The sequence below is a fragment of the Salmo salar genome, chromosome ssa02 (assembly GCF_905237065.1).
Source record: "Salmo salar chromosome ssa02, Ssal_v3.1, whole genome shotgun sequence".
Classification (NCBI taxonomy): Eukaryota; Metazoa; Chordata; class Actinopteri; order Salmoniformes; family Salmonidae; genus Salmo; species Salmo salar.
The window spans coordinates 20227089-20254588 of record NC_059443.1 but is presented as its reverse complement, the minus strand read 5'-3'; the positions used below and the strand labels follow the sequence as shown (position 1 = coordinate 20254588).

At 41.3% G+C, this 27500-nt stretch overlaps 1 protein-coding gene across 8 annotated transcripts in view; it reads right to left on the bottom strand.

Annotated features, from left to right (window-relative positions):
- LOC106605745 (myosin-10) overlaps window positions 1-27500 on the bottom strand; it is a 94034-nt gene that overhangs the window by 11359 nt on the left and 55175 nt on the right. For all 8 annotated transcript variants that reach the window (XM_045699411.1, XM_045699404.1, XM_045699444.1 and 5 more), the window contains 11 exons: window positions 26145-26253; window positions 25882-26013; window positions 5923-6129; window positions 5181-5318; window positions 4687-4810; window positions 4350-4521; window positions 3818-4175; window positions 3311-3622; window positions 521-673; window positions 155-403; window positions 1-78 (listed from right to left, as the gene is read on the bottom strand). The exon at window positions 1-78 is cut by the window's left edge and continues 36 nt beyond it. In XM_045699411.1, coding sequence (XP_045555367.1) covers window positions 1-78; window positions 155-403; window positions 521-673; window positions 3311-3622; window positions 3818-4175; window positions 4350-4521; window positions 4687-4810; window positions 5181-5318; window positions 5923-6129; window positions 25882-26013; window positions 26145-26253 — 2032 coding nt within the window. The remainder of the gene's footprint in view (window positions 79-154; window positions 404-520; window positions 674-3310; window positions 3623-3817; window positions 4176-4349; window positions 4522-4686; window positions 4811-5180; window positions 5319-5922; window positions 6130-25881; window positions 26014-26144; window positions 26254-27500) is intronic.

Sequence of the window (27500 nt, the reverse complement as noted above, 5' to 3'; positions counted from 1 at the left end):
CTTGTCTCTACTGTCTGCCTCGGCCCTGTCTCTCTCCTCAGCCAGCCGGGCACTCACCGCCTTCTCCTCTGACAGGCACTGAGGGGGCAAAGGGCAGGGGTTACATCACGGGACATTACCTCTCACCTTTAACCTCTAACCCCTGAACTCTGACCTGGTCAAACTTCTTCTGCCTCTTCTCCAGGGTGGTGCAGTTCTGTCTCTCTCTCTGCAGGGCCAGGGTCATGTCCTCTATCTCCTCCCTCAGCCTCTCCCTCTGACGCTCCACACGTTCTTTCTCCTCCTCCTTCTGTCGTTCTCTCTGGACGGCCTGGTCTAGGTCTCTCTGAAGTTTCCTGCGCGTCTCCTCTCCTGCCTCCACCGCCCCATTCACCTCCTCCGACTGCCTCCGCAACTCAGCCAGCTAGAGAGGGAGAGAGGGAGTGATGGTGAGGAGGAAGATAGACTTACTGTAGAAGACAACTGAACATGTTTTCTATTATAATCTAGAGGAAAGGTTTTTTTACACAATGATGATTACCTGCTGAGTGTGAGTCTGTATCTGCCTGGAGAGATCCTTGGCTCTCTCCTCTTCCTCCTCCACTCTCTCCATCAGTCCATTCCTCTCCTCCTCCAGAGCTCTCACCCTGGAGCCCAGAGCCAGCTTCTGACGAGTCTCATCCTGAAGTAGCTCCTGAGAGTGAAAGCAGGAAAGTGATCACACTCTCCACAGCCGATGTGAGTAAGACCTTTAAACAGGTCAACATTCACAAGGCCGCAGGGCCAGATGGATTACCAGGACGTGTACTCCGAGCATGCGCTGACCAACTGTCAAGTGTCTCCCTGACCACCATAGTCCCTGTGCCCAAGTGTCTCCCTGACCACCATAGTCCCTATGCCCAACTGTCTCCCTGACCACCATAGTCCCTGTGCCCAAGTGTCTCCCTGACCACCATAGTCCCTGTGCCCAACTGTCTCCCTGACCACCATAGTCCCTGTGCCCAAGTGTCTCCCTGACCACCATAGTCCCTGTGCCCAAGTGTCTCCCTGACCACCATAGTCCCTGTGCCCAAGTGTCTACCTCACCACCATAGTCCCTGTGCCCAAGTGTCTCCCTGACCACCATAGTCCCTGTGCCCAAGTGTCTCCCTGACCACCATAGTCCCTGTGCCCAAGTGTCTCCCTGACCACCATAGTCCCTGTGCCCAAGTGTCTCCCTGACCACCATAGTCCCTGTGCCCAAGTGTCTCCCTGACCACCATAGTCCCTGTGACCAAGTGTCTCCCTGACCACCATAGTCCCTGTGCCCAAGTGTCTCCCTGACCACCATAGTCCCTGTGCCCAACTGTCTCCCTGACCACCATAGTCCCTGTGCCCAAGTGTCTCCCTGACCACCATAGTCCCTGTGCCCAAGTGTCTCCCTGACCACCATAGTCCCTGTGCCCAAGTGTCTCCCTGACCACCATAGTCCCTGAGCACAAGAAGATCAAGGTAACCTGCCTAAATGACTACCGACCCGTAGCACTCACATCTGTAGCCATGAAAGTGCTTTGAAAGGCTGGTCATGGCTCACATCAACAACATCATCCCAGAAACCCTAGACCCACTCCAATTTGCATACCGCCCCAACAGATCCACAGATGACGCAATCTCTATTGCACTCAACACTGCCCTTTCCCACCTGGACAAAAGGAACATCAATGCTGTTCATCGACTACAGCTCAGCATTCAACACCATAGTGCCCACAATGCTCATCACTAAGCTAAGGACCCTGGGACCAAACACCTCCCTCTGCAACTGGATCCTGGACTTCCTGACAGGCTGCCCCCAGGTGGTAAGGGTAGGAAACAACACATCTGCCACGCTGATAGTAACACAGGGACCCCTCAGGGGTGCGTGCTTAGTCCCCTCCTGTATTCCCTGTTCACTCATGACTGTGTGGCCAAGCACGACTCCAACACCATCATTAACGACACAACAGCCGACGACACAACAGTCTGAACACCGACAACAACGAGACAGCCTATAGGGAGGAGGTCAGAGACCTGGCAGTGCGGTGCCAGGACAACAACCTCTCCCTCAATGTGAGCAAGACAAAGGAGATGATTGTGGACTACAGGAAAAGGAGGGCCGAGCACGCTCCCATTCTCATCAACGGGGCTGTAGTGGAGCAGGTTGAGAGCTTCAAGTTCCTTGGCGTCCACATCACCAACAAACTAACATGGTCAAAGCACATCAAGACAGTCGTGAAGAGGGCACGACAAAACCTATTCCCCCTCAGGAGACTGAAAAGATTTGGAATGGGTCCTCAGATCCTCAAAAAGTTCCACAGCAGCACCATCGAGAGCATCCTGACTGGATGCATCACCGCCTGGTATGGTAACTGCTAGGCTTCCAACAAGGCGCTACAGAGGGTAGTGCGTACGGCCCAGTACATCACTGGGGCCAAGCTTCCTGCCATCCAGGACCTCTAGGAAGGCCCTAAAAATTGCCAAAGACTCCAACAACCCAAGTCATAGACTGTTCTCTCTGCTACAGCACAGCAAGTGGTACCGGAACGCCAAGTCTAGGACCAAGAGGCTTCTTAACAGCTTCTACCCCCAAGCCATAAGACTACTAAACAGCTAATCAAATGGCTACCTGGACTATTTGCATTGACCCCCCCCTTTTTTACACTGCTGCTACTCTCTGTTTATAATCTTTGCATCGTCACTTTACCACTACCTACATGTACACATTACCTCAATTACCTGGACTAACCTGAACCCCTGCACATTGACTCGGTACCGGTACGCCCTGTATATAGCCTCGTTATTGTTATTTTATTGTTGTTCTTTTATGTTTTACTTTAGTTTATTTACTAAATATTTTTCTTAACTCTTATTTTTCTTAAAACTGCATTGTTGGTTAAGGGCTTGTAAACATTTCACAGTAAGGTTATTGATTTGGACACGTTAAAACTGTGTTTTGACATTGGGGCTATTTCATATTTACATTTCATGTAACATTTAGTAATGATATTTATTTACGGTGAGGTACCTGTAAGGTGAGGTACCTGTAAGGTGAGGTACCTGTAAGGTGAGGTACCTCACAACAGGTACCTTACTATGCACAGTAAGATACCTGTTGTATTCGGCGCATGTGACAAATACATTTGATTTGATATCAACATGGAAGTGGTTAAAAACAGAGGACGAAGGAGTTGGCAGTGTGTGTGTGTGTGTGTGTGTGTGTGTGTGTGTGTGTGTGTGTGTGTGTGTGTGTGTGTGTGTGTGTGTGTGTGTGTGTGTGTGTGTGTGTGTGTGTGTGTGTGTGTGTGTGTGTGTGTACCTGAGCGTCGTGGAGCTGGCTCTCCAGGCTGCTGACCTCCTTGTTGAGACGGAGGGATTTAGAGTCAGAGGAGGAGAGAGAACTAGAGAGGGTCTCCATCTCAGACTGCAGCTTGTGCAGTCGCTCCTCTCTCTCCTCCCTCTCTCTGTCGGCCTGTGCGAGGCGTGCGGTCAGCTCCTGGAGTTGGCCCTCGGCCCTCTTGCGGCCCCTCTCACTCTCCATGCGGCCCCCCTGCAGGGACTTCAGCTCTGAGGCCAAGCTCACCCTCTCGTCCTCTAATAGAGTCTTGGCCTTCTCTAGGGCCTGACGGGCCTGGGGAGACGATACAACATCAGGAAGTACTACATACATACCATACGCATAGAAACACTACATTACAGACGTCTCAGTGACCAGTCTACAGAGAGAGAATAGCATGCAGGAGTCACTACCGACATTGTACTGAGGGAATAACACACGCAATATGCACAGAGTCACTACATAGGCTACATTCTGTGTGTGACTCACCCGCTTGCTGTTGTCCAGTTGTTCCTGCAGGTTGTCTATGGCAGAGCAGTGCTTGACTCTGAGCTCTGAGAGCTGGGCCTCGTGACGTCTCGTCTCCCCCTCAACACACCTCTGGAGCTCCCCCAACTCTGCCTCTCTACGAGACCTGAGTTCCTGCTGGGCCGCCGTGGTGTCCAGTGTGTCTTCCAGCTCTGTCCTCAAGGCCTCCAGCTCCTCCCCCAGGTCTCTCCTCTGTTTCTCTGCCCTCTCTCTCATCCCTCGTTCATTCTCCACTTCCTCCTTCAGCTCTGACACCTGAGACATGGCCTCTCTCAGAGCCCTCTGAGCCTCAGTCCTTCGTGCACCCTCCTCCTCCAACCTGGGAGAAAAAGAGAGAGAAGTCAAATATGGTGTTCCGCAAGGCACTGTGCTGGAACCGTTTGGATTACCATTATCGAGAGAGAAAGCAGTTTTGTAACACTATGCAAATGAGGGGGTTGATATTTCCACTCTTCTCAAGGTCTGTGAATATACAGTATAGATCTCCTCTCACCTTCCCTGTAGGGTTGTGATATCCTTCTCTCTCTGAGCCAGGGTGCCCCTGAGTTCAGCGGACAGTAGTCCCAGGTCAGAGAGCTGCTCCTGGGCTTCCACAGCCTCTCCCTCCATCCTCCTCCTCCACTTCTCCTGCTCCAGACGGCCCTGCTCCTCACGCTTCAACCGATCTACAGGAAGGAGGGGGAAGAAGAGAAAGAAAAGAGAAAATAATTCATACTAGGACAATGTGGACAAGTTTCTGAAACAGAGTTGAGTGTGCAGCAAGTTCATCAAATGCAAGTCATAACGTTAAGTATGCATAACAAGTGCCATCAGTTTGGAACAAGCTTTACCTTCCAGGTCAGCAATGACTGCTTCCTGTTTGTTTTTCAGTTTGTTGAGACTCTTGGTCTTCTCCTCTTCCTCAGTCAGCGAGTCTGTCACCTCATTCAACCTCTCCTCCAGCTGCTTCTTCTCCTGAGAGACAGAGAAAACATGGATAAATAAAGTTCCAGCTGAGTGAACCCTGGGTAAGTCAGCTTCTATAAAGCCCTTCAGTCCTGTCCAGCTGAGTGAACCCTGGGTTAGTCTGCTTCTATAAAGCCCTTCAGTCCTGTCCAGCTGAGTGAACCCTGGGTTAGTCTGCTTCTATAAAGCCCTTCAGTCCTGTCCAGCTGAGTGAACCCTGGGTTAGTCTGCTTCTATAAAGCCCTTCAGTCCTGTCCAGCTGAGTGAACCCTGGGTTAGTCTGCTTCTATAAAGCCCTTCAGTCCTGTCCAGGATGAAGTAAGTGTTACAGTTAAATGCGGTCCAGGGTTTATACTGTAGCCAGTGTAACTATGGTTACCTTGCTGAGGCGGTCTCTCTGTTCTCCAGTGCTCAGCATCTCTGTCTCCAGACTCTTGACCTTGGTCTCCATGGTAACCTTCTCCAACTGGAGGCGCTGTCTGGCCGACTCCTCCTCCTCCAACTGCTCCTCCAGATCCTGAGGAGGAGAGAGGGAGAGGGGAGGGGAGGTGAGAAGGAGGGAGAGGGGAGGTGAGAAGGAGGGAGAGGAGAGAGGGAGAGGGGAGGAGAGGAGAGGAGGGAGATGGAGGAGAGGAGGAGAGAGGGAGAAGGGAGGAGAGAAGGAGGGAGAGGAGGAGAGAAGGAGGGAGAGGGGAGGAGAGGAGGAGAGAGAAGGAGGGAGATGGGAGGAGAGGAGGAGAGAGGGAGAGGGGAGGAGAGAAGGAGGGAGAGGGGAGGAGAGGAGGAGAGAGGGGAGAGAAGGAGGGAGATGGGAGGAGAGGAGGAGAGAGGGAGAGGGGAGGAGAGAAGGAGGGAGAGGGGAGGAGAGGAGGAGAGAGGAGAGAGAAGGAGGGAGATGGGAGGAGAGGAGGAGAGAGGGAGAGGGGAGGAGAGAAGGAGGGAGAGGTAGAGAGATGAAGAGAGAGGGGGGGTGACAGAACATTAGAGAGACTGAGAGATAGTTATTCAGCAGACCCTCTCATCTAAAGTTCCAAAACAATGCTGCTCTCTTCCTCATCATCATGTGCTTCATGTCCCCTTCTCTGTCTTCCACTCTCCCACAACCCCCCACTGTCCTGTACCGTCACGTGCTGCTGCATCTTCTTCTTCTCATTGGTCATCTGAACGCCCCTCTCCTCCTCCTCCTCCAATCGTCCCTCCAGCTCCCCCAGGATTTCCTCCAACTCCTGCTTCCTGCTGACCAGTCTGGCCCTCATCTCCTCCGCCTCAGCAAACAGCTCCGCCTCCGCCTGCAGCTGGTCTGTCAGCACCGCCTTCTCCTCCATCAGCTAGGAACCAGGGATGAGAGGGGAGAAAGGTAAGTGTTCTGGTCTCTCTACCTGCTGGTGCTTTAATATCAGATTTGTTGTAATCACAGAGAGAGAAATAGATAAAATAGATAAACCTCCAGATAGATAGATAGAGAAACCTCCAGATAGATAGAGAAACAAACCTCCAGATAGATAGAGAAACAAACCTCCAGATAGATAGAGAAACAAACCTCCAGATAGCTAGAGAAACCTCCAGATAGATAGATAGAGAAACCTCCAGATAGATTGATAGAGAAACCTCCAGATAGATAGATAGAGAAACCTCCAGATAGATAGATAGAGAAACCTCCAGATAGATAGATAGAGAAACCTCCAGATAGATAGAGAAACCTCCAGATAGATAGAGAAACCTCCAGATAGATAGAGAAACCTCCAGATAGATAGATAGAGAAAATTCCAGATAGATAGATAGATAGAGAACCTCCAGATAGATAGATAGAGAAACCTCCAGATAGATAGAGAAACCTCCAGATAGATAGAGAAACCTCCAGATAGATAGATAGAGAAACCTCCAGATAGATAGATAGAGAAACCTCCAGATAGATAGATAGAGAAAATTCCAGATAGATAGATAGATAGAGAAACCTCCAGATAGATAGAGAAACCTCCAGATAGATAGATAGAGAAACCTCCAGATAGATAGATAGAGAAACCTCCAGATAGAGATATTGAGAAACCTCCAGATAGATAGATAGAGAAACCTCCAGATAGATAGATAGAGAAACCTCCAGATAGATAGAGAAACCTCCAGATAGATAGAGGAAATCTCCAGATAGATAGACAGAGAAACCTCCAGATAGATAGATAGAGAAACCTCCAGATAGATAGATAGAGAAACCTCCAGATAGATAGATAGAGAAACCTCCAGATAGATAGATAGAGAAACCTCCAGATAGATAGAGAAACCTCCAGATAGATAGAGAAAACCTCCAGATAGATAGAGAAATCTCCAGATAGATAGACAGAGAAACCTCCAGATAGATAGATAGAGAAACCTCCAGATAGATAGATAGATAGAGAAACCTCCAGATAGATAGATAGATAAACCTCCAGATAGATAGATAGATAGATAAACCTCCGGATAGATAGATAGACCTCCAGATAGATAGATAGAGAAACCTCCAGATAGATAGATAGAGAAACCTCCAGATAGATAGATAGAGAAACCTCCAGATAGATAGATAGAGAAACCTCCAGATAGATAGAGAGAGAAACCTCCAGATAGATAGAGAAACCTCCAGATAGATAGATAGATAAACCTCCAGATAGATAGATAGAGAAACCTCCAGATAGATAGATAGAGAAACCTCCAGATAGATAGATAGAGAAACCTCCAGATAGATAGAGAAACCTCCAGATAGATAGAGAAACCTCCAGATAGACAGAGAAACCTCCAGATAGATAGACAGACAAACCTCCAGATAGATAGACAGAGAAACCTCGAGATAGATAAACCGCCAGATAGATAGATAGAGAAACCTCCAGATAGATAGATAGAGAAACCTCCAGATAGATAGATAGAGAAACCTCCAGATAGATACATAGAGAAACCTCCAGATAGATAGATAGATAGATAAACCTCCAGATAGATAGATAGAGAAACCTCCAGATAGATAGATAGAGAAACCTCCAGATAGATAGATAGAGAAACCTCCAGATAGACAGATAGATAGATAAACCTCCAGATAGATAGATAGATAAACCTCCAGATAGATAGATAGATAAACCTCCAGATAGATAGATAGAGAAACCTCCAGATAGATAGAGAAACCTCCAGATAGATAGATAGAGAAACCTCCAGATAGATAGAGAAACCTCCAGATAGATAGAGAAACCGCCAGATAGATAGATAGAGAAACCTCCAGATAGATAGATAGAGAAATCTCCAGATAGATAGATAGAGAAATCCCCAGATAGATAGATAGAGAAACCTCCAGATAGATAGATAGAGAAACCTCCAGATAGATAGATAGAGAAACCTCCAGACAGATAGATAGAGAAACCTCCAGATAGATAAACCTCCAGATAGATAGATAGAGAAACCTCCAGATAGATAGAGAAACCTCCAGATAGATAGATAAACCTCCAGATAGATAGATAGAGAAACCTCCAGATAGATAGATAGATAAACCTCCAGATAGATAGATAGATAAACCTCCAGATAGATAGATAAACCTCCAGATAGATAGATAGATAGAGAAACCTCCAGATAGATAGATAGAGAAACCTCCAGATAGATAAACCTCCAGATAGATAGATAGAGAAACCTCCAGATAGATAAACCTCCAGATAGATAGATAGATAGAGAAACCTCCAGATAGATAGAGAAACCTCCAGATAGATAGAGAAATCTCCAGATAGATAGATAGAGAAACCTCCAGATAGATAGATAGAGAAACCTCCAGATAGATAGATAGATAGAGAAACCTCCAGATAGATAGAGAAACCTCCAGGTAGATAGAGAAACCTCCAGGTAGATAGAGAAACCTCCAGATAGATAGATAGAGAAACCTCCAGATAGATAGATAGAGAAACCTCCAGATAGATAGATAGAGAAACCTCCAGATAGATAGAGAAATCTCCAGATAGATAGATAGAGAAATCTCCAGATAGATAAACCTCCAGATAGATAGATAGAGAAATCTCCAGATAGATAGACAGAGAAACCTCCAGATAGATAGATAGATAGAGAAACCTCCAGATAGATAGAGAAACCTCCAGATAGATAGAGAAACCTCCAGATAGATAGAGAAACCTCCAGATAGATAGATAGAGAAACCTCCAGATAGATAGATAGAGAAACCTCCAGATAGATAGATAGAGAAACCTCCAGATAGATAGATAGAGAAACCTCCAGATAGATAGATAGATAGAGAAACCTCCAGATAGATAGATAGATAAACCTCCAGATAGATAGAGAAACCTCCAGATAGATAGAGAAACCTCCAGATAGATAGATAGAGTAACCTCCAGATAGATAGATAGAGAAACCTCCAGATAGATAGATAGAGAAACCTCCAGATAGATAGAGAAACCTCCAGATAGATAGAGAAATCTCCAGATAGATAGATAGAGAAACCTCCAGATAGATAGACAGAGAAACCTCCAGATAGATGGATAGATAGAGAAACCTCCAGATAGATAGATAGATAGAGAAACCTCCAGATAGATAGATAGATAAACCTCCAGATAGATAGATAGATCAACCTCCAGATAGATAGATAGATAAACCTCCAGATAGATAGATAGAGAAATTCTCCAGATAGATAGAGAAACCTCCAGATAGATAGATAGGGAAACCTCCAGATAGATAGAGAAACCTCCAGATAGATAGATAGAGAAACCTCCAGATAGATAGAGAAACCTCCAGATAGACAGAGAAACCTCCAGATAGATAGACAGAGAAACCTCCAGATAGATAGACAGAGAAACCTCCAGATAGATAGACAGAGAAACCTCCAGATAGATAGAGAAAACCTCCAGATAGATAGATAGGGAAACCTCCAGATAGATAGAGAAACCTCCAGATAGATAGAGAAACCTCCAGATAGATAGATAGATAAACCTCCAGATAGATAGATAGATAAACCTCCAGATAGATAGATAGAGAAACCTCCAGATAGATAGATAGATAAACCTCCAGATAGATAAACCTCCAGATAGATAAATAGAGAAACCTCCAGATAGATAGATAAACCTCCAGATAGATAGATAGACCTCCAGATAGATAGAGAAACCTCCAGATAGATAGATGAGAACCTCCAGATAGATAGATAGAGAAACCTCCAGATAGATAGAGAAACCTCCAGATAGATAGAGAAACCTCCAGATAGATAGATAGATAAACCTCCAGTTAGATAGAGAAACCTCCAGATAGATAGATAGAGAAACCTCCAGATAGATAGAGAAACCTCCAGATAGATAGATAGATAAACCTCCAGATAGATAGATAGATAAACCTCCAGATAGATAGATAGATAAACCTCCAGATAGATAGAGAAACCTCCAGATAGATAAAACTCAGATAGATAGAGAAACCTCCAGATAGATAGATAGATAAACCTCCAGATAGATAGATGAAAACCTCCAGATAGATAGAGAAACCTCCAGATAGATAGATAGAGAAACCTCCAGATAGATAGATAGAGAAACCTCCAGATAGATAGATAGACAGATAGATAGATAGATAAACCTCCAGATAGATAGATAGATGAAACCTCCAGATAGATAGATAGAGAAACCTCCAGATAGATAGATAGAGAAACCTCCAGATAGATAGAGAAACCTCCAGATAGATAGATAGAGAAACTCTCCAGATAGATAGAGAAACCTCCAGATAGATAGATAGAGGAAACCTCCAGATAGATAGAGAAACCTCCAGATAGATAGATAGAGAAACCTCCAGATAGATAGATAGAGAAACCTCCAGATAGATAGATAGAGAAACCTCCAGATAGATAGATAGAGAAACCTCCAGATAGATATGATAGATAAACCTCCAGATAGATAGAGATAGAGAAACCTCCAGATAGATAGATAGATAAACCTCCAGATAGATAGATAGAGAAACCTCCAGATAGATAGAGAACCTCCAGATAGATAGATAGAGAAACCTCCAGATAGATAGATAGAGAAATCCTCCAGATAGATAGAGAAACCTCCAGATAGATAGATAGGGAAACCTCCAGATAGATAGAGAAACCTCCAGATAGATAGATAGAGAAACCTCCAGATAGATAGAGAAACCTCCAGATAGATAGAGAAACCTCCAGATAGATAGACAGAGAAACCTCCAGATAGATAGACAGAGAAACCTCCAGATAGATAGACAGAGAAACCTCCAGATAGATAGACAGAGAAACCTCCAGATAGATAGAAAAACCTCCAGATAGAGGAAACCTCCAGATAGATAGAGAAAACCTCCAGATAGATAGAGAGAAACCTCCAGATAGATAGATAGAGAAACCTCCAGATAGATAGATAGAGAAAACCTCCAGATAGATAGATAGAGAAACCTCCAGATAGATAGATAGAGAAACCTCCAGATAGATAGATAGAGAAACCTCCAGATAGATAGATAGAGAAACCTCCAGATAGATAGATAGAGAAACCTCCAGATAGATAGATGAAACCTCCAGATAGATAGATAGATAAAAACCTCCAGATAGATAGATAGAAAACCTCCAGATAGATAGATAGATAAACCTCCAGATAGATAGATAGATAAACCTCCAGATAGATAGATAGATAGATAAACCTCCAGATAGATAGATAGAGAAACCTCCAGATAGATAGATAGATAAACCTCCAGATAGATAGATAGAAACCTCCAGATAGATAGAGAAACCTCCAGATAGATAGATAGAGAAACCTCCAGATAGATAGATAGAGAAACCTCCAGATAGATAGATAGAGAAACCTCCAGATAGATAGATAGATAGAGAAACCTCCAGATAGATAGATAGAGAAACCTCCAGATAGATAGATAGAGAAACCTCCAGATAGATAGATAGATAAACCTCCAGATAGATAGATAGAGAAACCTCCAGATAGATAGATGAGAAACCTCCAGATAGATAGATAGAAACCTCCAGATAGATAGATGAGAAACCTCCAGATAGATAGATAGAGAAACCTCCAGATAGATAGATAGAGAAACCTCCAGATAGATAGAGAAACCTCCAGATAGATAGATAGAGAAACCTCCAGATAGATAGATAGAGAAACCTCCAGATAGATAGACAGAGAAACCTCCAGATAGATAGACAGAGAAACCTCCAGATAGATAGATAGAGAAACCTCCAGATAGATAGATAGAGAAACCTCCAGATAGATAGAGAAACCTCCAGATAGATAGATAGAAACCTCCAGATAGATAGAGAAACCTCCAGATAGATAGATAGAGAAACCTCCAGATAGATAGATAGATAAACCTCCAGATAGATAGATAGAGAAACCTCCAGATAGATAGATAGAGAAACCTCCAGATAGATAGATAGAGAAACCTCCAGATAGATAGAGAAAACCTCCAGATAGATAGATAGATAAACCTCCAGATAGATAGATAGATGAAACCTCCAGATAGATAGATAGATAAAACCTCCAGATAGATAGATAGATAAACCTCCAGATAGATAGATAGAGAAACCTCCAGATAGATAGATAGATAAACCTCCAGATAGATAGAGAGAAACCTCCAGATAGATAGATAAACCTCCAGATAGATAGAGAAACCTCCAGATAGATAGATAAGAAACCTCCAGATAGATAGATAGAGAAACCTCCAGATAGATAGATAGAGAAACCTCCAGATAGATAGAGAAAACCTCCAGATAGATAGATAGATAAACCTCCAGATAGATAGATAGATAAACCTCCAGATAGATAGATAGAGAAACCTCCAGATAGATAGAGAAAACCTCCAGATAGATAGATAGAAAACCTCCAGATAGATAGATAGAGAAACCTCCAGATAGATAGATAGATAAACCTCCAGATAGATAGATGAAACCTCCAGATAGATAGATAGATAAACCTCCAGATAGATAGATAGAGAAACCTCCAGATAGATAGATAGAAAAACCTCCAGATAGATAGATAGATAAACCTCCAGATAGATAGAGAAACCTCCAGATAGATAGAGAAAACCTCCAGATAGATAGATAGAGAAACCTCCAGATAGATAGATAGAGAAACCTCCAGATAGATAGATAGAGAAACCTCCAGATAGATAGATAGATAAACCTCCAGATAGATAGATAGAGAAACCTCCAGATAGATAGAGAAACCTCCAGATAGATAGATAGAGAAACCTCCAGATAGATAGAGAAACCTCCAGATAGATAGATAGAGAAACCTCCAGATAGATAGATAGAAACCTCCAGATAGATAGATAGAGAAACCTCCAGATAGATAGATAGAGAAACCTCCAGATAGATAGATGAGAAACCTCCAGATAGATAGATAGATAAACCTCCAGATAGATAGATAGATAAACCTCCAGATAGATAGATGAGAAACCTCCAGATAGATAGATAGAGAAACCTCCAGATAGATAGATAGATAAACCTCCAGATAGATAGAGAAACCTCCAGATAGATAGAGAAACCTCCAGATAGATAGATAGATAGTAACCTCCAGATAGATAGATAGAGAAACCTCCAGATAGATAGATAGAGAAACCTCCAGATAGATAAATCTCCAGATAGATAGATAGAGAAATTCTCCAGATAGATAGAGAAACCTCCAGATAGATAGATAGAGAAACCTCCAGATAGATAGAGAAACCTCCAGATAGATAGATAGAGAAACCTCCAGATAGATAGAGAAACCTCCAGATAGATAGATAGAGAAACCTCCAGATAGATAGACAGAGAAACCTCCAGATAGATGGATAGATAGAGAAACCTCCAGATAGATAGATAGATAGAGAAACCTACAGATAGATAGATAGATAAACCTCCAGATAGATAGATAGATCAACCTCCAGATAGATAGATAGATAAACCTCCAGATAGATAGATAGAGAAATTCTCCAGATAGATAGAGAAACCTCCAGATAGATAGATAGGGAAACCTCCAGATAGATAGAGAAACCTCCAGATAGATAGATAGAGAAACCTCCAGATAGATAGAGAAACCTCCAGATAGATAGAGAAACCTCCAGATAGATCAGAGAAACCTCCAGATAGATAGACAGAGAAACCTCCAGATAGATAGACAGAGAAACCTCCAGATAGATAGATAGAGAAACCTCCAGATAGATAGATAGATAGAGAAACCTCCAGATAGATAGATAGGAAACCTCCAGATAGATAGAGAAACCTCCAGATAGATAGAGAAACCTCCACATAGATAGATAGAGAAACCTCCAGATAGATAGATAGAGAAACCTCCAGATAGAAAGATAGAGAAAATTCCAGATAGATAGATAGATAGAGAAACCTCCAGATAGATAGATAGAGAAACCTCCAGATAGATAGATAGAGAAACCTCCAGATAGATAGAGAAACCTCCAGATAGATAGAGAAAACTTCCAGATAGATAGAGAAATCTCCAGATAGATAGACAGAGAAACCTCCAGATAGATAGATAGAGAAACCTCCAGATAGATAGATAGATAGAGAAACCTCCAGATAGATAGATAGATAGAGAAACCTCCAGATAGATAGATAGATAAACCTCCAGATAGATAGATAGATAGATAAACCTCCGGATAGATAGATAGACCTCCAGATAGATAGATAGAGAAACCTCCAGATAGATAGATAGAGAAACCTCCAGATAGATAGATAGAGAAACCTCCAGATAGATAGAGAAACCTCCAGATAGATAGATAGATAAACCTCCAGATAGATAGATAGAGAAACCTCCAGATATATAGATAGAGAAACCTCCAGATAGATAGAGAAACCTCCAGATAGATAGAGAAACCTCCAGATAGACAGAGAAACCTCCAGATAGATAGACAGACAAACCTCCAGATAGATAGACAGAGAAACCTCCAGATAGATAAACCTCCAGATAGATAGATAGAGAAACCTCCAGATAGATAGATAAACCTCCAGATAGATAGATAGATAAACCTCCAGATAGATAGATAGATAAACCTCCAGATAGATAGATAGAGAAACCTCCAGATAGATAGATAGAGAAACCTCCAGATAGATAGATAGAGAAACCTCCAGATAGATAGATAGAGAAACCTCCAGATAGATAGATAGAGAAACCTCCAGATAGATAGATAGAGAAACCTCCAGATAGATAGATAGATCAACCTCCAGATAGATAGATAGATAAACCTCCAGATAGATAGATAGAGAAATTCTCCAGATAGATAGAGAAACCTCCAGATAGATAGATAGGGAAACCTCCAGATAGATAGAGAAACCTCCAGATAGATAGATAGAGAAACCTCCAGATAGATAGAGAAACCTCCAGATAGATAGAGAAACCTCCAGATAGACAGAGAAACCTCCAGATAGATAGACAGAGAAACCTCCAGATAGATAGACAGAGAAACCTCCAGATAGATAGACAGAGAAACCTCCAGATAGATAGAGAAAACCTCCAGATAGATAGATAGGGAAACCTCCAGATAGATAGAGAAACCTCCAGATAGATAGAGAAACCTCCAGATAGATAGACAGAGAAACCTCCAGATAGATAGATAGATAAACCTCCAGATAGATAGATAGAGAAACCTCCAGATAGATAGAGACACCTCCAAATAGATAAATAGATAAACCTCCAGATAGATAGATAGAGAAACCTCCAGATAGATAGATAGATAAACCTCCAGATAGATAAACCTCCAGATAGATAAACCTCCAGATAGATAAATAGAGAAACCTCCAGATAGATAAATAGATAAACCTCCAGATAGATAGATAGACCTCCAGATAGATAGATAGACCTCCAGATAGATAGAGAAACCTCCAGATAGATAGAGAAACCTCCAGATAGATAGATAGAGAAACCTCCAGATAGATAGATAGAGAAACCTCCAGATAGATAGAGAAACCTCCAGATAGATAGATAGATAAACCTCCAGATAGATAGATAGATAAACCTCCAGTTAGATAGAGAAACCTCCAGATAGATAGAGAAACCTCTAGATAGATAGACCTCCAGATAGATAGATAGAGAAACCTCCAGATAGATAGATAGAGAAACCTCCAGATAGATAGATAGAGAAACCTCCAGATAGATAGATAGATAAACCTCCAGATAGATAGAGAAACCTCCAGATAGATAGAGAAACCTCCAGATAGATAGATAGATAGATAAACCTCCAGATAGATAGATAGAGAAACCTCCAGATAGATAGATAGAGAAACCTCCAGATAGATAAATAGATAAATCTCCAGATAGATAGATAGAGAAATTCTCCAGATAGATAGAGAAACCTCCAGATAGATAGATAGGGAAACCTCCAGATAGATAGAGAAACCTCCAGATAGATAGATAGAGAAACCTCCAGATAGATAGAGAAACCTCCAGATAGATAGATAGAGAAACCTCCAGATAGATAGACAGAGAAACCTCCAGATAGATGGATAGATAGAGAAACCTCCAGATAGATAGATAGATAGAGAAACCTCCAGATAGATAGATAGATAAACCTCCAGATAGATAGATAGATCAACCTCCAGATAGATAGATAGATAAACCTCCAGATAGATAGATAGAGAAATTCTCCAGATAGATAGAGAAACCTCCAGATAGATAGATAGGGAAACCTCCAGATAGATAGAGAAACCTCCAGATAGATAGATAGAGAAACCTCCAGATAGATAGAGAAACCTCCAGATAGATAGAGAAACCTCCAGATAGACAGAGAAACCTCCAGATAGATAGACAGAGAAACCTCCAGATAGATAGACAGAGAAACCTCCAGATAGATAGACAGAGAAACCTCCAGATAGATAGATAGATAGAGAAACCTCCAGATAGATAGATAGAGAAACCTCCAGATAGATAGAGAAACCTCCAGATAGATAGAGAAACCTCCAGATAGATAGATAGAGAAACCTCCAGATAGATAGATAGAGAAACCTCCAGATAGAAAGATAGAGAAAATTCCAGATAGATAGATAGATAGAGAAACCTCCAGATAGATAGATAGAGAAACCTCCAGATAGATAGATAGAGAAACCTCCAGATAGATAGAGAAACCTCCAGATAGATAGATAGAGAAACCTCCAGATAGATAGATAGAGAAACCTCCAGATAGATAGAGAAACCTCCAGATAGATAGAGAAAACTTCCAGATAGATAGAGAAATCTCCAGATAGATAGACAGAGAAACCTCCAGATAGATAGATAGAGAAACCTCCAGATAGATAGATAGATAGAGAAACCTCCAGATAGATAGATAGATAGATAAACCTCCAGATAGATAGATAGATAGATAAACCTCCGGATAGATAGATAGATAGACCTCCAGATAGATAGATAGAGAAACCTCCAGATAGATAGATAGAGAAACCTCCAGATAGATAGATAGAGAAACCTCCAGATAGATAGATAGAGAAACCTCCAGATAGATAGAGAAACCTCCAGATAGATAGATAGATAAACCTCCAGATAGATAGATAGAGAAACCTCCAGATAGATAGATAGAGAAACCTCCAGATAGATAGATAGAGAAACCTCCAGATAGATAGAGAAACCTCCAGATAGATAGAGAAACCTCCAGATAGACAGAGAAACCTCCAGATAGATAGACAGACAAACCTCCAGATAGATAGACAGAGAAACCTCCAGATAGATAAACCTCCAGATAGATAGATAGAGAAACCTCCAGATAGATACATAGAGAAACCTCCAGATAGATAGATAGATAGATAAACCTCCAGATAGATAGATAGAGAAACCTCCAGATAGATAGATAGAGAAACCTCCAGATAGATAGATAGAGAAACCTCCAGATAGATAGATAGATAGATAAACCTCCAGATAGATAGATAGATAGATAAACCTCCAGATAGATAGATAGATAAACCTCCAGATAGATAGATAGAGAAACCTCCAGATAGATAGAGAAACCTCCAGATAGATAGATAGAGAAACCTCCAGATAGATAGAGAAACCTCCAGATAGATAGATAGAGAAACCTCCAGATAGATAGATAGAGAAATCTCCAGATAGATAGATAGAGAAATCCCCAGATAGATAGATAGAGAAACCTCCAGATAGATAGATAGAGAAACCTCCAGATAGATAGATAGAGAAACCTCCAGATAGATAGACCTCCAGATAGATAGATAGAGAAACCTCCAGATAGATAGAGAAACCTCCAGATAGATAGATAGATAAACCTCCAGATAGATAGATAGAGAAACCTCCAGATAGATAGATAGATAAACCTCCAGATAGATAGATAGATAAACCTCCAGATAGATAGATAAACCTCCAGATAGATAGATAGATAGAGAAACCTCCAGATAGATAGATAGAGAAACCTCCAGATAGATAGAGAAACCTCCAGATAGATAGATAGAGAAACCTCCAGATAGATAAACCTCCAGATAGATAGATAGATAGAGAAACCTCCAGATAGATAGAGAAACCTCCAGATAGATAGAGAAATCTCCAGATAGACAGATAGAGAAACCTCCAGATAGATAGATAGAGAAACCTCCAGATAGATAGATAGATAGAGAAACCTCCAGATAGATAGATAGAGAAACCTCCAGATAGATAGATAGAGAAACCTCCAGATAGATAGAGAAATCTCCAGATAGATAGATAGAGAAATCTCCAGATAGATAAATCTCCAGATAGATAGATAGAGAAATCTCCAGATAGATAGACAGAGAAACCTCCAGATAGATAGATAGATAAACCTCCAGATAGATAGAGAAACCTCCAGATAGATAGAGAAACCTCCAGATAGATAGAGAAACCTCCAGATAGATAAATAGAGAAACCTCCAGATAGATAGATAGAGAAACCTCCAGATAGATAGATAGAGAAACCTCCAGATAGATAGATAGAGAAACCTCCAGATAGATAGATAGAGAAACCTCCAGATAGATAGATAGATAGAGAAACCTCCAGATAGATAGATAGATAAACCTCCAGATAGATAGAGAAACCTCCAGATAGATAGAGAAACCTCCAGATAGATAGATAGAGAAACCTCCAGATAGATAGATAGAGAAACCTCCAGATAGATAGATAGAGAAACCTCCAGATAGATAGAGAAACCTCCAGATAGATAGAGAAATCTCCAGATAGATAGATAGAGAAACCTCCAGATAGATAGACAGAGAAACCTCCAGATAGATGGATAGATAGAGAAACCTCCAGATAGATAGATAGATAGAGAAACCTCCAGATAGATAGATAGATAAACCTCCAGATAGATAGATAGATCAACCTCCAGATAGATAGATAGATAAACCTCCAGATAGATAGATAGAGAAATTCTCCAGATAGATAGAGAAACCTCCAGATAGATAGATAGGGAAACCTCCAGATAGATAGAGAAACCTCCAGATAGATAGATAGAGAAACCTCCAGATAGATAGAGAAACCTCCAGATAGATAGAGAAACCTCCAGATAGACAGAGAAACCTCCAGATAGATAGACAGAGAAACCTCCAGATAGATAGACAGAGAAACCTCCAGATAGATAGACAGAGAAACCTCCAGATAGATAGAGAAAACCTCCAGATAGATAGATAGGGAAACCTCCAGATAGATAGAGAAACCTCCAGATAGATAGAGAAACCTCCAGATAGATAGATAGATAAACCTCCAGATAGATAGATAGATAAACCTCCAGATAGATAGATAGAGAAACCTCCAGATAGATAGATAGAGAAACCTCCAGATAGATAGAGACACTATAGATAATAGATAAACCTCCAGATAGATAGATAGAGAAACCTCCAGATAGATAGATAGATAAACCTCCAGATAGATAAATCTCCAGATAGATAAATAGAGAAACCTCCAGATAGATAAATAGAGAAACCTCCAGATAGATAGATAAACCTCCAGATAGATAGATAGACCTCCAGATAGATAGAGAAACCTCCAGATAGATAGAGAAACCTCCAGATAGATAGATAGAGAAACCTCCAGATAGATAGATAGAGAAACCTCCAGATAGATAGAGAAACCTCCAGATAGATAGAGAAATCTCCAGATAGATAGATAGAGAAACCTCCAGATAGATAGAGAAACCTCCAGATAGATAGATAGAGAAACCTCCAGATAGATAGATAGAGAAACCTCCAGATAGATAGAGAAACCTCCAGATAGATAGAGAAATCTCCAGATAGATAGATAGAGAAACCTCCAGATAGATAGATAGAGAAACCTCCAGATAGATAGATAGATAGAGAAACCTCCAGATAGATAGATAGAGAAACCTCCAGATAGATAGATAGAGAAACCTCCAGATAGATAGAGAAATCTCCAGATAGATAGATAGAGAAATCTCCAGATAGATAAATCTCCAGATAGATAGATAGAGAAATCTCCAGATAGATAGACAGAGAAACCTCCAGATAGATAGATAGATAGAGAAACCTCCAGATAGATAGAGAAACCTCCAGATAGATAGAGAAACCTCCAGATAGATAGAGAAACCTCCAGATAGATAAATAGAGAAACCTCCAGATAGATAGATAGAGAAACCTCCAGATAGATAGATAGAGAAACCTCCAGATAGATAGATAGAGAAACCTCCAGATAGATAGATAGAGAAACCTCCAGATAGATAGATAGATAGAGAAACCTCCAGATAGATAGATAGATAAACCTCCAGATAGATAGAGAAACCTCCAGATAGATAGAGAAACCTCCAGATAGATAGATAGAGAAACCTCCAGATAGATAGAGACACCTCCAAATAGATAAATAGATAAACCTCCAGATAGATAGATAGAGAAACCTCCAGATAGATAGATAGATAAACCTCCAGATAGATAAATCTCCAGATAGATAAATAGAGAAACCTCCAGATAGATAAATAGATAAACCTCCAGATAGATAGATAAACCTCCAGATAGATAGATAGACCTCCAGATAGATAGAGAAACCTCCAGATAGATAGAGAAACCTCCAGATAGATAGATAGAGAAACCTCCAGATAGATAGATAGAGAAACCTCCAGATAGATAGAGAAACCTCCAGATAGATAGATAGAGAAACCTCCAGATAGATAGATAGAGAAACCTCCAGATAGATAGATAGAGAAACCTCCAGATAGATAGATAGATAGAGAAACCTCCAGATAGATAGATAGAGAAACCTCCAGATAGATAGATAGAGAAACCTCCAGATAGATAGATAGAAGAGAAACCTCCAGATAGATAGATAGAAACCTCCAGATAGATAGATAGAGAAACCTCCAGATAGATAGATAGAGAAACCTCCAGATAGATAGATAGAGAAACCTCCAGATAGATAGATAGAGAAACCTCCAGATAGATAGAGATAGATAGAGAAACCTCCAGATAGATAGATAGAGAAACCTCCAGATAGATAGAGAAACCTCCAGATAGATAGATAGAGAAACCTCCAGATAGATAGATAGATAAAACCTCCAGATAGATAGATAGATAAACCTCCAGATAGATAGAGAAACCTCCAGATAGATAGAGAGAAACCTCCAGATAGATAGATAGAGAAACCTCCAGATAGATAGATAGAGAAACCTCCAGATAGATAGATAGAGAAACCTCCAGATAGATAGATAAACCTCCAGATAGATAGAGAAACCTCCAGATAGATAGATAGAGAAACCTCCAGATAGATAGATAGAGAAACCTCCAGATAGATAGATAGAGAAACCTCCAGATAGATAGATAGATAGGAAACCTCCAGATAGATAGATAGATAAACCTCCAGATAGATAGATAGATCAACCTCCAGATAGATAGATAGATAAACCTCCAGATAGATAGATAGAGAAATTCTCCAGATAGATAGAGAAACCTCCAGATAGATAGATAGGGAAACCTCCAGATAGATAGAGAAACCTCCAGATAGATAGATAGAGAAACCTCCAGATAGATAGAGAAACCTCCAGATAGATAGAGAAACCTCCAGATAGACAGAGAAACCTCCAGATAGATAGACAGAGAAACCTCCAGATAGATAGACAGAGAAACCTCCAGATAGATAGACAGAGAAACCTCCAGATAGATAGAGAAAACCTCCAGATAGATAGATAGGGAAACCTCCAGATAGATAGAGAAACCTCCAGATAGATAGAGAAACCTCCAGATAGATAGATAGATAAACCTCCAGATAGATAGATAGATAAACCTCCAGATAGATAGATAGAGAAACCTCCAGATAGATAGATAGAGAAACCTCCAGATAGATAGAGACACCTCCAAATAGATAAATAGATAAACCTCCAGATAGATAGATAGAGAAACCTCCAGATAGATAGATAGATAAACCTCCAGATAGATAAATCTCCAGATAGATAAATAGAGAAACCTCCAGATAGATAAATAGATAAACCTCCAGATAGATAGATAAACCTCCAGATAGATAGATAGACCTCCAGATAGATAGAGAAACCTCCAGATAGATAGAGAAACCTCCAGATAGATAGATAGAGAAACCTCCAGATAGATAGATAGAGAAACCTCCAGATAGATAGAGAAACCTCCAGATAGATAGATAGATAAACCTCCAGATAGATAGATAGATAAACCTCCAGTTAGATAGAGAAACCTCCAGATAGATAGAGAAACCTCTAGATAGATAGACCTCCAGATAGATAGATAGAGAAACCTCCAGATAGATAGATCGATAAATCTCCAGATAGATAGATAGATAAATCTCCAGATAGATAGAGAAACCTCCAGATAGATAGATAGAGAAACCTCCAGATAGATAGATAGATAAACCTCCAGATAGATAGAGAAACCTCCAGATAGATAGAGAAACCTCCAGATAGATAGATAGATAGATAAACCTCCAGATAGATAGATAGAGAAACCTCCAGATAGATAGATAGAGAAACCTCCAGATAGATAAATCTCCAGATAGATAGATAGAGAAATTCTCCAGATAGATAGAGAAACCTCCAGATAGATAGATAGGGAAACCTCCAGATAGATAGAGAAACCTCCAGATAGATAGATAGAGAAACCTCCAGATAGATAGAGAAACCTCCAGATAGATAGATAGAGAAACCTCCAGATAGATAGACAGAGAAACCTCCAGATAGATGGATAGATAGAGAAACCTCCAGATAGATAGATAGATAGAGAAACCTCCAGATAGATAGATAGATAAACCTCCAGATAGATAGATAGATCAACCTCCAGATAGATAGATAGATAAACCTCCAGATAGATAGATAGAGAAATTCTCCAGATAGATAGAGAAACCTCCAGATAGATAGATAGGGAAAACTCCAGATAGATAGAGATACCTCCAGATAGATAGATAGAGAAACCTCCAGATAGATAGAGAAACCTCCAGATAGACAGAGAAACCTCCAGATAGATAGACAGAGAAACCTCCAGATAGATAGACAGAGAAACCTCCAGATAGATAGACAGAGAAACCTCCAGATAGATAGACAGAGAAACCTCCAGATAGATAGAGAAAACCTCCAGATAGATAGATAGGGAAACCTCCAGATAGATAGAGAAACCTCCAGATAGATAGAGAAACCTCCAGATAGATAGATAGATAAACCTCCAGATAGATAGATAGAGAAACCTCCAGATAGATAGATAGAGAAACCTCCAGATAGATAGAGACACCTCCAAATAGATAAATAGATAAACCTCCAGATAGATAGATAGAGAAACCTCCAGATAGATAGATAGAGAAATCTCCAGATAGATAGATAGATAAACCTCCAGATAGATAAACCTCCAGATAGATAAATAGAGAAACCTCCAGATAGATAAATAGATAAACCTCCAGATAGATAGATAAACCTCCAGATAGATAGATAGACCTCCAGATAGATAGAGAAACCTCCAGATAGATAGAGAAACCTCCAGATAGATAGATAGAGAAACCTCCAGATAGATAGATAGAGAAACCTCCAGATAGATAGAGAAACCTCCAGATAGATAGATAGATAAACCTCCAGATAGATAGATAGATAAACCTCCAGTTAGATAGAGAAACCTCCAGATAGATAGAGAAACCTCTAGATAGATAGACCTCCAGATAGATAGATAGAGAAACCTCCAGATAGATAGATAGATAAATCTCCAGATAGATAGATAGATAAATCTCCAGATAGATAGAGAAACCTCCAGATAGATAGATAGAGAAACCTCCAGATAGATAGATAGATAAACCTCCAGATAGATAGAGAAACCTCCAGATAGATAGATAGATAGATAAACCTCCAGATAGATAGATAGAGAAACCTCCAGATAGATAGATAGATAGAGAAACCTCCAGATAGATAAATAGATACATCTCCAGATAGATAGATAGATAGAGAAACCTCCAGATAGATAGAGAAACCTCCAGATAGATAGATATAGCTCCAGATAGATAGATAGATAGATAGATAGATAGATAGATAGATAGATAGATAGATAGAGAAACCTCCAGATAGATAGAGAAACCTCCAGATAGATAGATAGATAGATAAACCTCCAGATAGATAGAGAAACCTCCAGATAGATAGATAGATAGAGAAACCTCCAGATAGATAGATAGATAGATAAACCTCCAGATAGATAGAGAAACCTCCAGATAGATAGAGAAACCTCCAGATAGATAGAGAAACCTCCAGATAGATAGATAGATAAACCTCCAGATAGATAGAGAAACCTCCAGATAGATAGAGAAACCTCCAGATAGATAGATAGAGAAACCTCCAGATAGATAGATAGAGAAACCTCCAGATAGATAGATAGAGAAACCTCCAGATAGATAGATAGAGAAACCTCCAGATAGATAGATAGATAAACCTCCAGATAGATAGATAGATAAACCTCCAGATAGATAGAGAAACCTCCAGATAGATAGAGAAACCTCCAGATAGATAGATAAACCTCCAGATAGATAGAGAAACCTCCAGATAGATAGATAGATAAACCTCCAGATAGATAGATAGATAAACCTCCAGATAGATAGATAGAGAAACCTCCAGATAGATAGAGAAACCTCCAGATAGATAGATAAACCTCCAGATAGATAGAGAAACCCCCAGATAGATAGAGAAACCTCCAGATAGATAGATAGAGAAACCTCCAGATAGATAGATAGATAAACCTCCAGATAGATAGAGAAACCTCCAGATAGATAGATAGAGAAACCTCCAGATAGATAGATAGATAAACCTCCAGATAGATAGAGAAACCTCCAGATAGATAGATAGAGAAACCTCCAGATAGATAGAGAAACCTCCAGATAGATAGATAGAGAAACCTCCAGATAGATAGAGAAACCTCCAGATAGATAGATAGAGAAACCTCCAGATAGATAGATAGAGAAACCTCCAGATAGATAGATAGATAAACCTCCAGATAGATAGATAGATAAACCTCCAGATAGATAGATAGATAAACCTCCAGATAGATAGATAGATAAACCTCCAGATAGATAGAGAAACCTCCAGATAGATAGAGAAACCTCCAGATAGATAGAGAAACCTCCAGATAGATAGATAGAGAAACCTCCAGATAGATAGATAGAGAAACCTCCAGATAGATAGATAGAGAAACCTCCAGATAGATAGATAGAGAAACCTCCAGATAGATAGATAGATAAACCTCCAGATAGATAGAGAAACCTCCAGATAGATAGATAGAGAAACCTCCAGATAGATAGAGAAACCTCCAGATAGATAGATAGAGAAACCTCCAGATAGATAGATAGAGAAACCTCCAGATAGATAGAGAAACCTCCAGATAGATAGATAGATAAACCTCCAGATAGATAGAGAAACCTCCAGATAGATAGATAGATAAACCTCCAGATAGATAGAGAAACCTCCAGATAGATAGATAGATAAACCTCCAGATAGATAGATAAACCTCCAGATAGATAGATAGAGAAACCTCCAGATAGATAGATAGAGAAACCTCCAGATAGATAGATAGATAAACCTCCAGATAGAGAAACCTCCAGATAGATAGATAGAGAAACCTCCAGATAGATAGAGAAACCTCCAGATAGATAGATAGAGAAACCTCCAGATAGATAGAGAAACCTCCAGATAGATAGATAGAGAAAGGAAAGGTGTGTTACCTGTATGTGTTTCTTCTCCAGATCAGTGTAGTCCTGTTCCACTCTGGTCAGGTTGTCTTTGGCATTCTTAAGCTCCGCCTCCCTCACCTGGATCTCCTCGTCCTGACGAGTCACCTGCAGCAGAGGCTTCACCTGGGGGGCACGGGTCAGAGGTCACGGGTTAGGTCACATACCTGTGCTAGAGTGTGTATGTGTTTGTGTGTATGTGTATGTGTATGTGTATGTATGTGTGTGTGTGTGTGTGTGTGTGTGTGTGTGTGTACCTTGGTGAACAGCCTCCACCACTGCCAGTTCCTGAGTTTGAGGTAGGCAGCACAGTTCCTCTGCATCACTCTCATAGCACTCAGCTGCTGCTGCTTCTTCAGGAAGGCCCTACAGAGAGAGACAGAGAGTCAACACAGTCCGAGACAGAGAGAGACAGAGAGTCAACACAGTCCGAGACAGAGAGAGACAGAGAGAGACAGAGAGACAGAGAGAGTCAACACAGAGAGAGAAAACACAGAGACAGAGAGAGAGACAGACCGAGAGAGTCAACACAGAGAGAGAAAACACAGAGACAGAGACAGACAGAGTCAACACAGAGAGAGAAAACACAGAGACAGAGAGAGAGACAGACAGAGAGAGTCAACACAGAGAGAGAAAACACAGAGAGAGTCAACACAGTGAGAGAAAACACAGAGACAGAGACAGACAGACAGAGTCAACACAAAGAGAGAGACAGAGAGAGAGAGAGAGTCAACACAGAGAGAGAAGAGACAGAGAGACAGAGAGAGTCAACACAGAGAGAGAAAACACAGAGACAGAGAGAGAGACAGACAGAGTCAACACAAAGAGAGAGACAGAGAGAGTCAACACAGAGAGAGAAAACAGAGAGAGACAGAGAGACAGAGAGAGTCAACACAGAGAGAGACAGAGAGAGTCAACACAAAGAGAGACAGAGAAAGACAGTCGAGAGAGAGAGAGTCAACTCAGAGAGAGACAGAGACAGTCAACACAGAGAGAGAAAACACAGAGAGAGACAGAGAGAGTCAACACAGAGAGAGACAGAGAGAGTCAACACAGAGAGAGACAGAGAGAGTCAGAGAGTCAACACAGAGAGAGAAAACACAGAGAGAGTCAGAGAGAGACAGACAGAGAGAGTCAACACAAAGAGAGAGACAGAGAGAGTCAACACAGAGAGAGACAGAGAGAGTCAACACAGAGAGAGACAGAGAGAGTCAACACAGAGAGAGACAGAGAGAGTCAACACAGAGAGAGACAGAGAGAGTCAACACAGAGAGAGACAGAGAGAGTCAACACAGAGAGAGACAGAGAGAGTCAGAGAGTCAACACAGAGAGAGAAAACACAGAGAGAGTCAGAGAGAGACAGACAGAGAGAGTCAACACAAAGAGAGAAAGAGAGAGTCAACACAGAGAGAGACAGAGAAAGTCAACACAGAGAAAGACAGAGAAAGACAGAGTCAAGAGAGAGAGAGAGTCAACCCAGAGAGAGAGACAGAGAGTCAACACAGAGAGAGACAGAGAGAGTCAGAGAGTCAACACAGAGAGAGACAGAGAGAGTCAACACAGAGAGAGACAGAGAAAGACAGAGTCAAGAGAGAGAGAGTCAACCCAGAGAG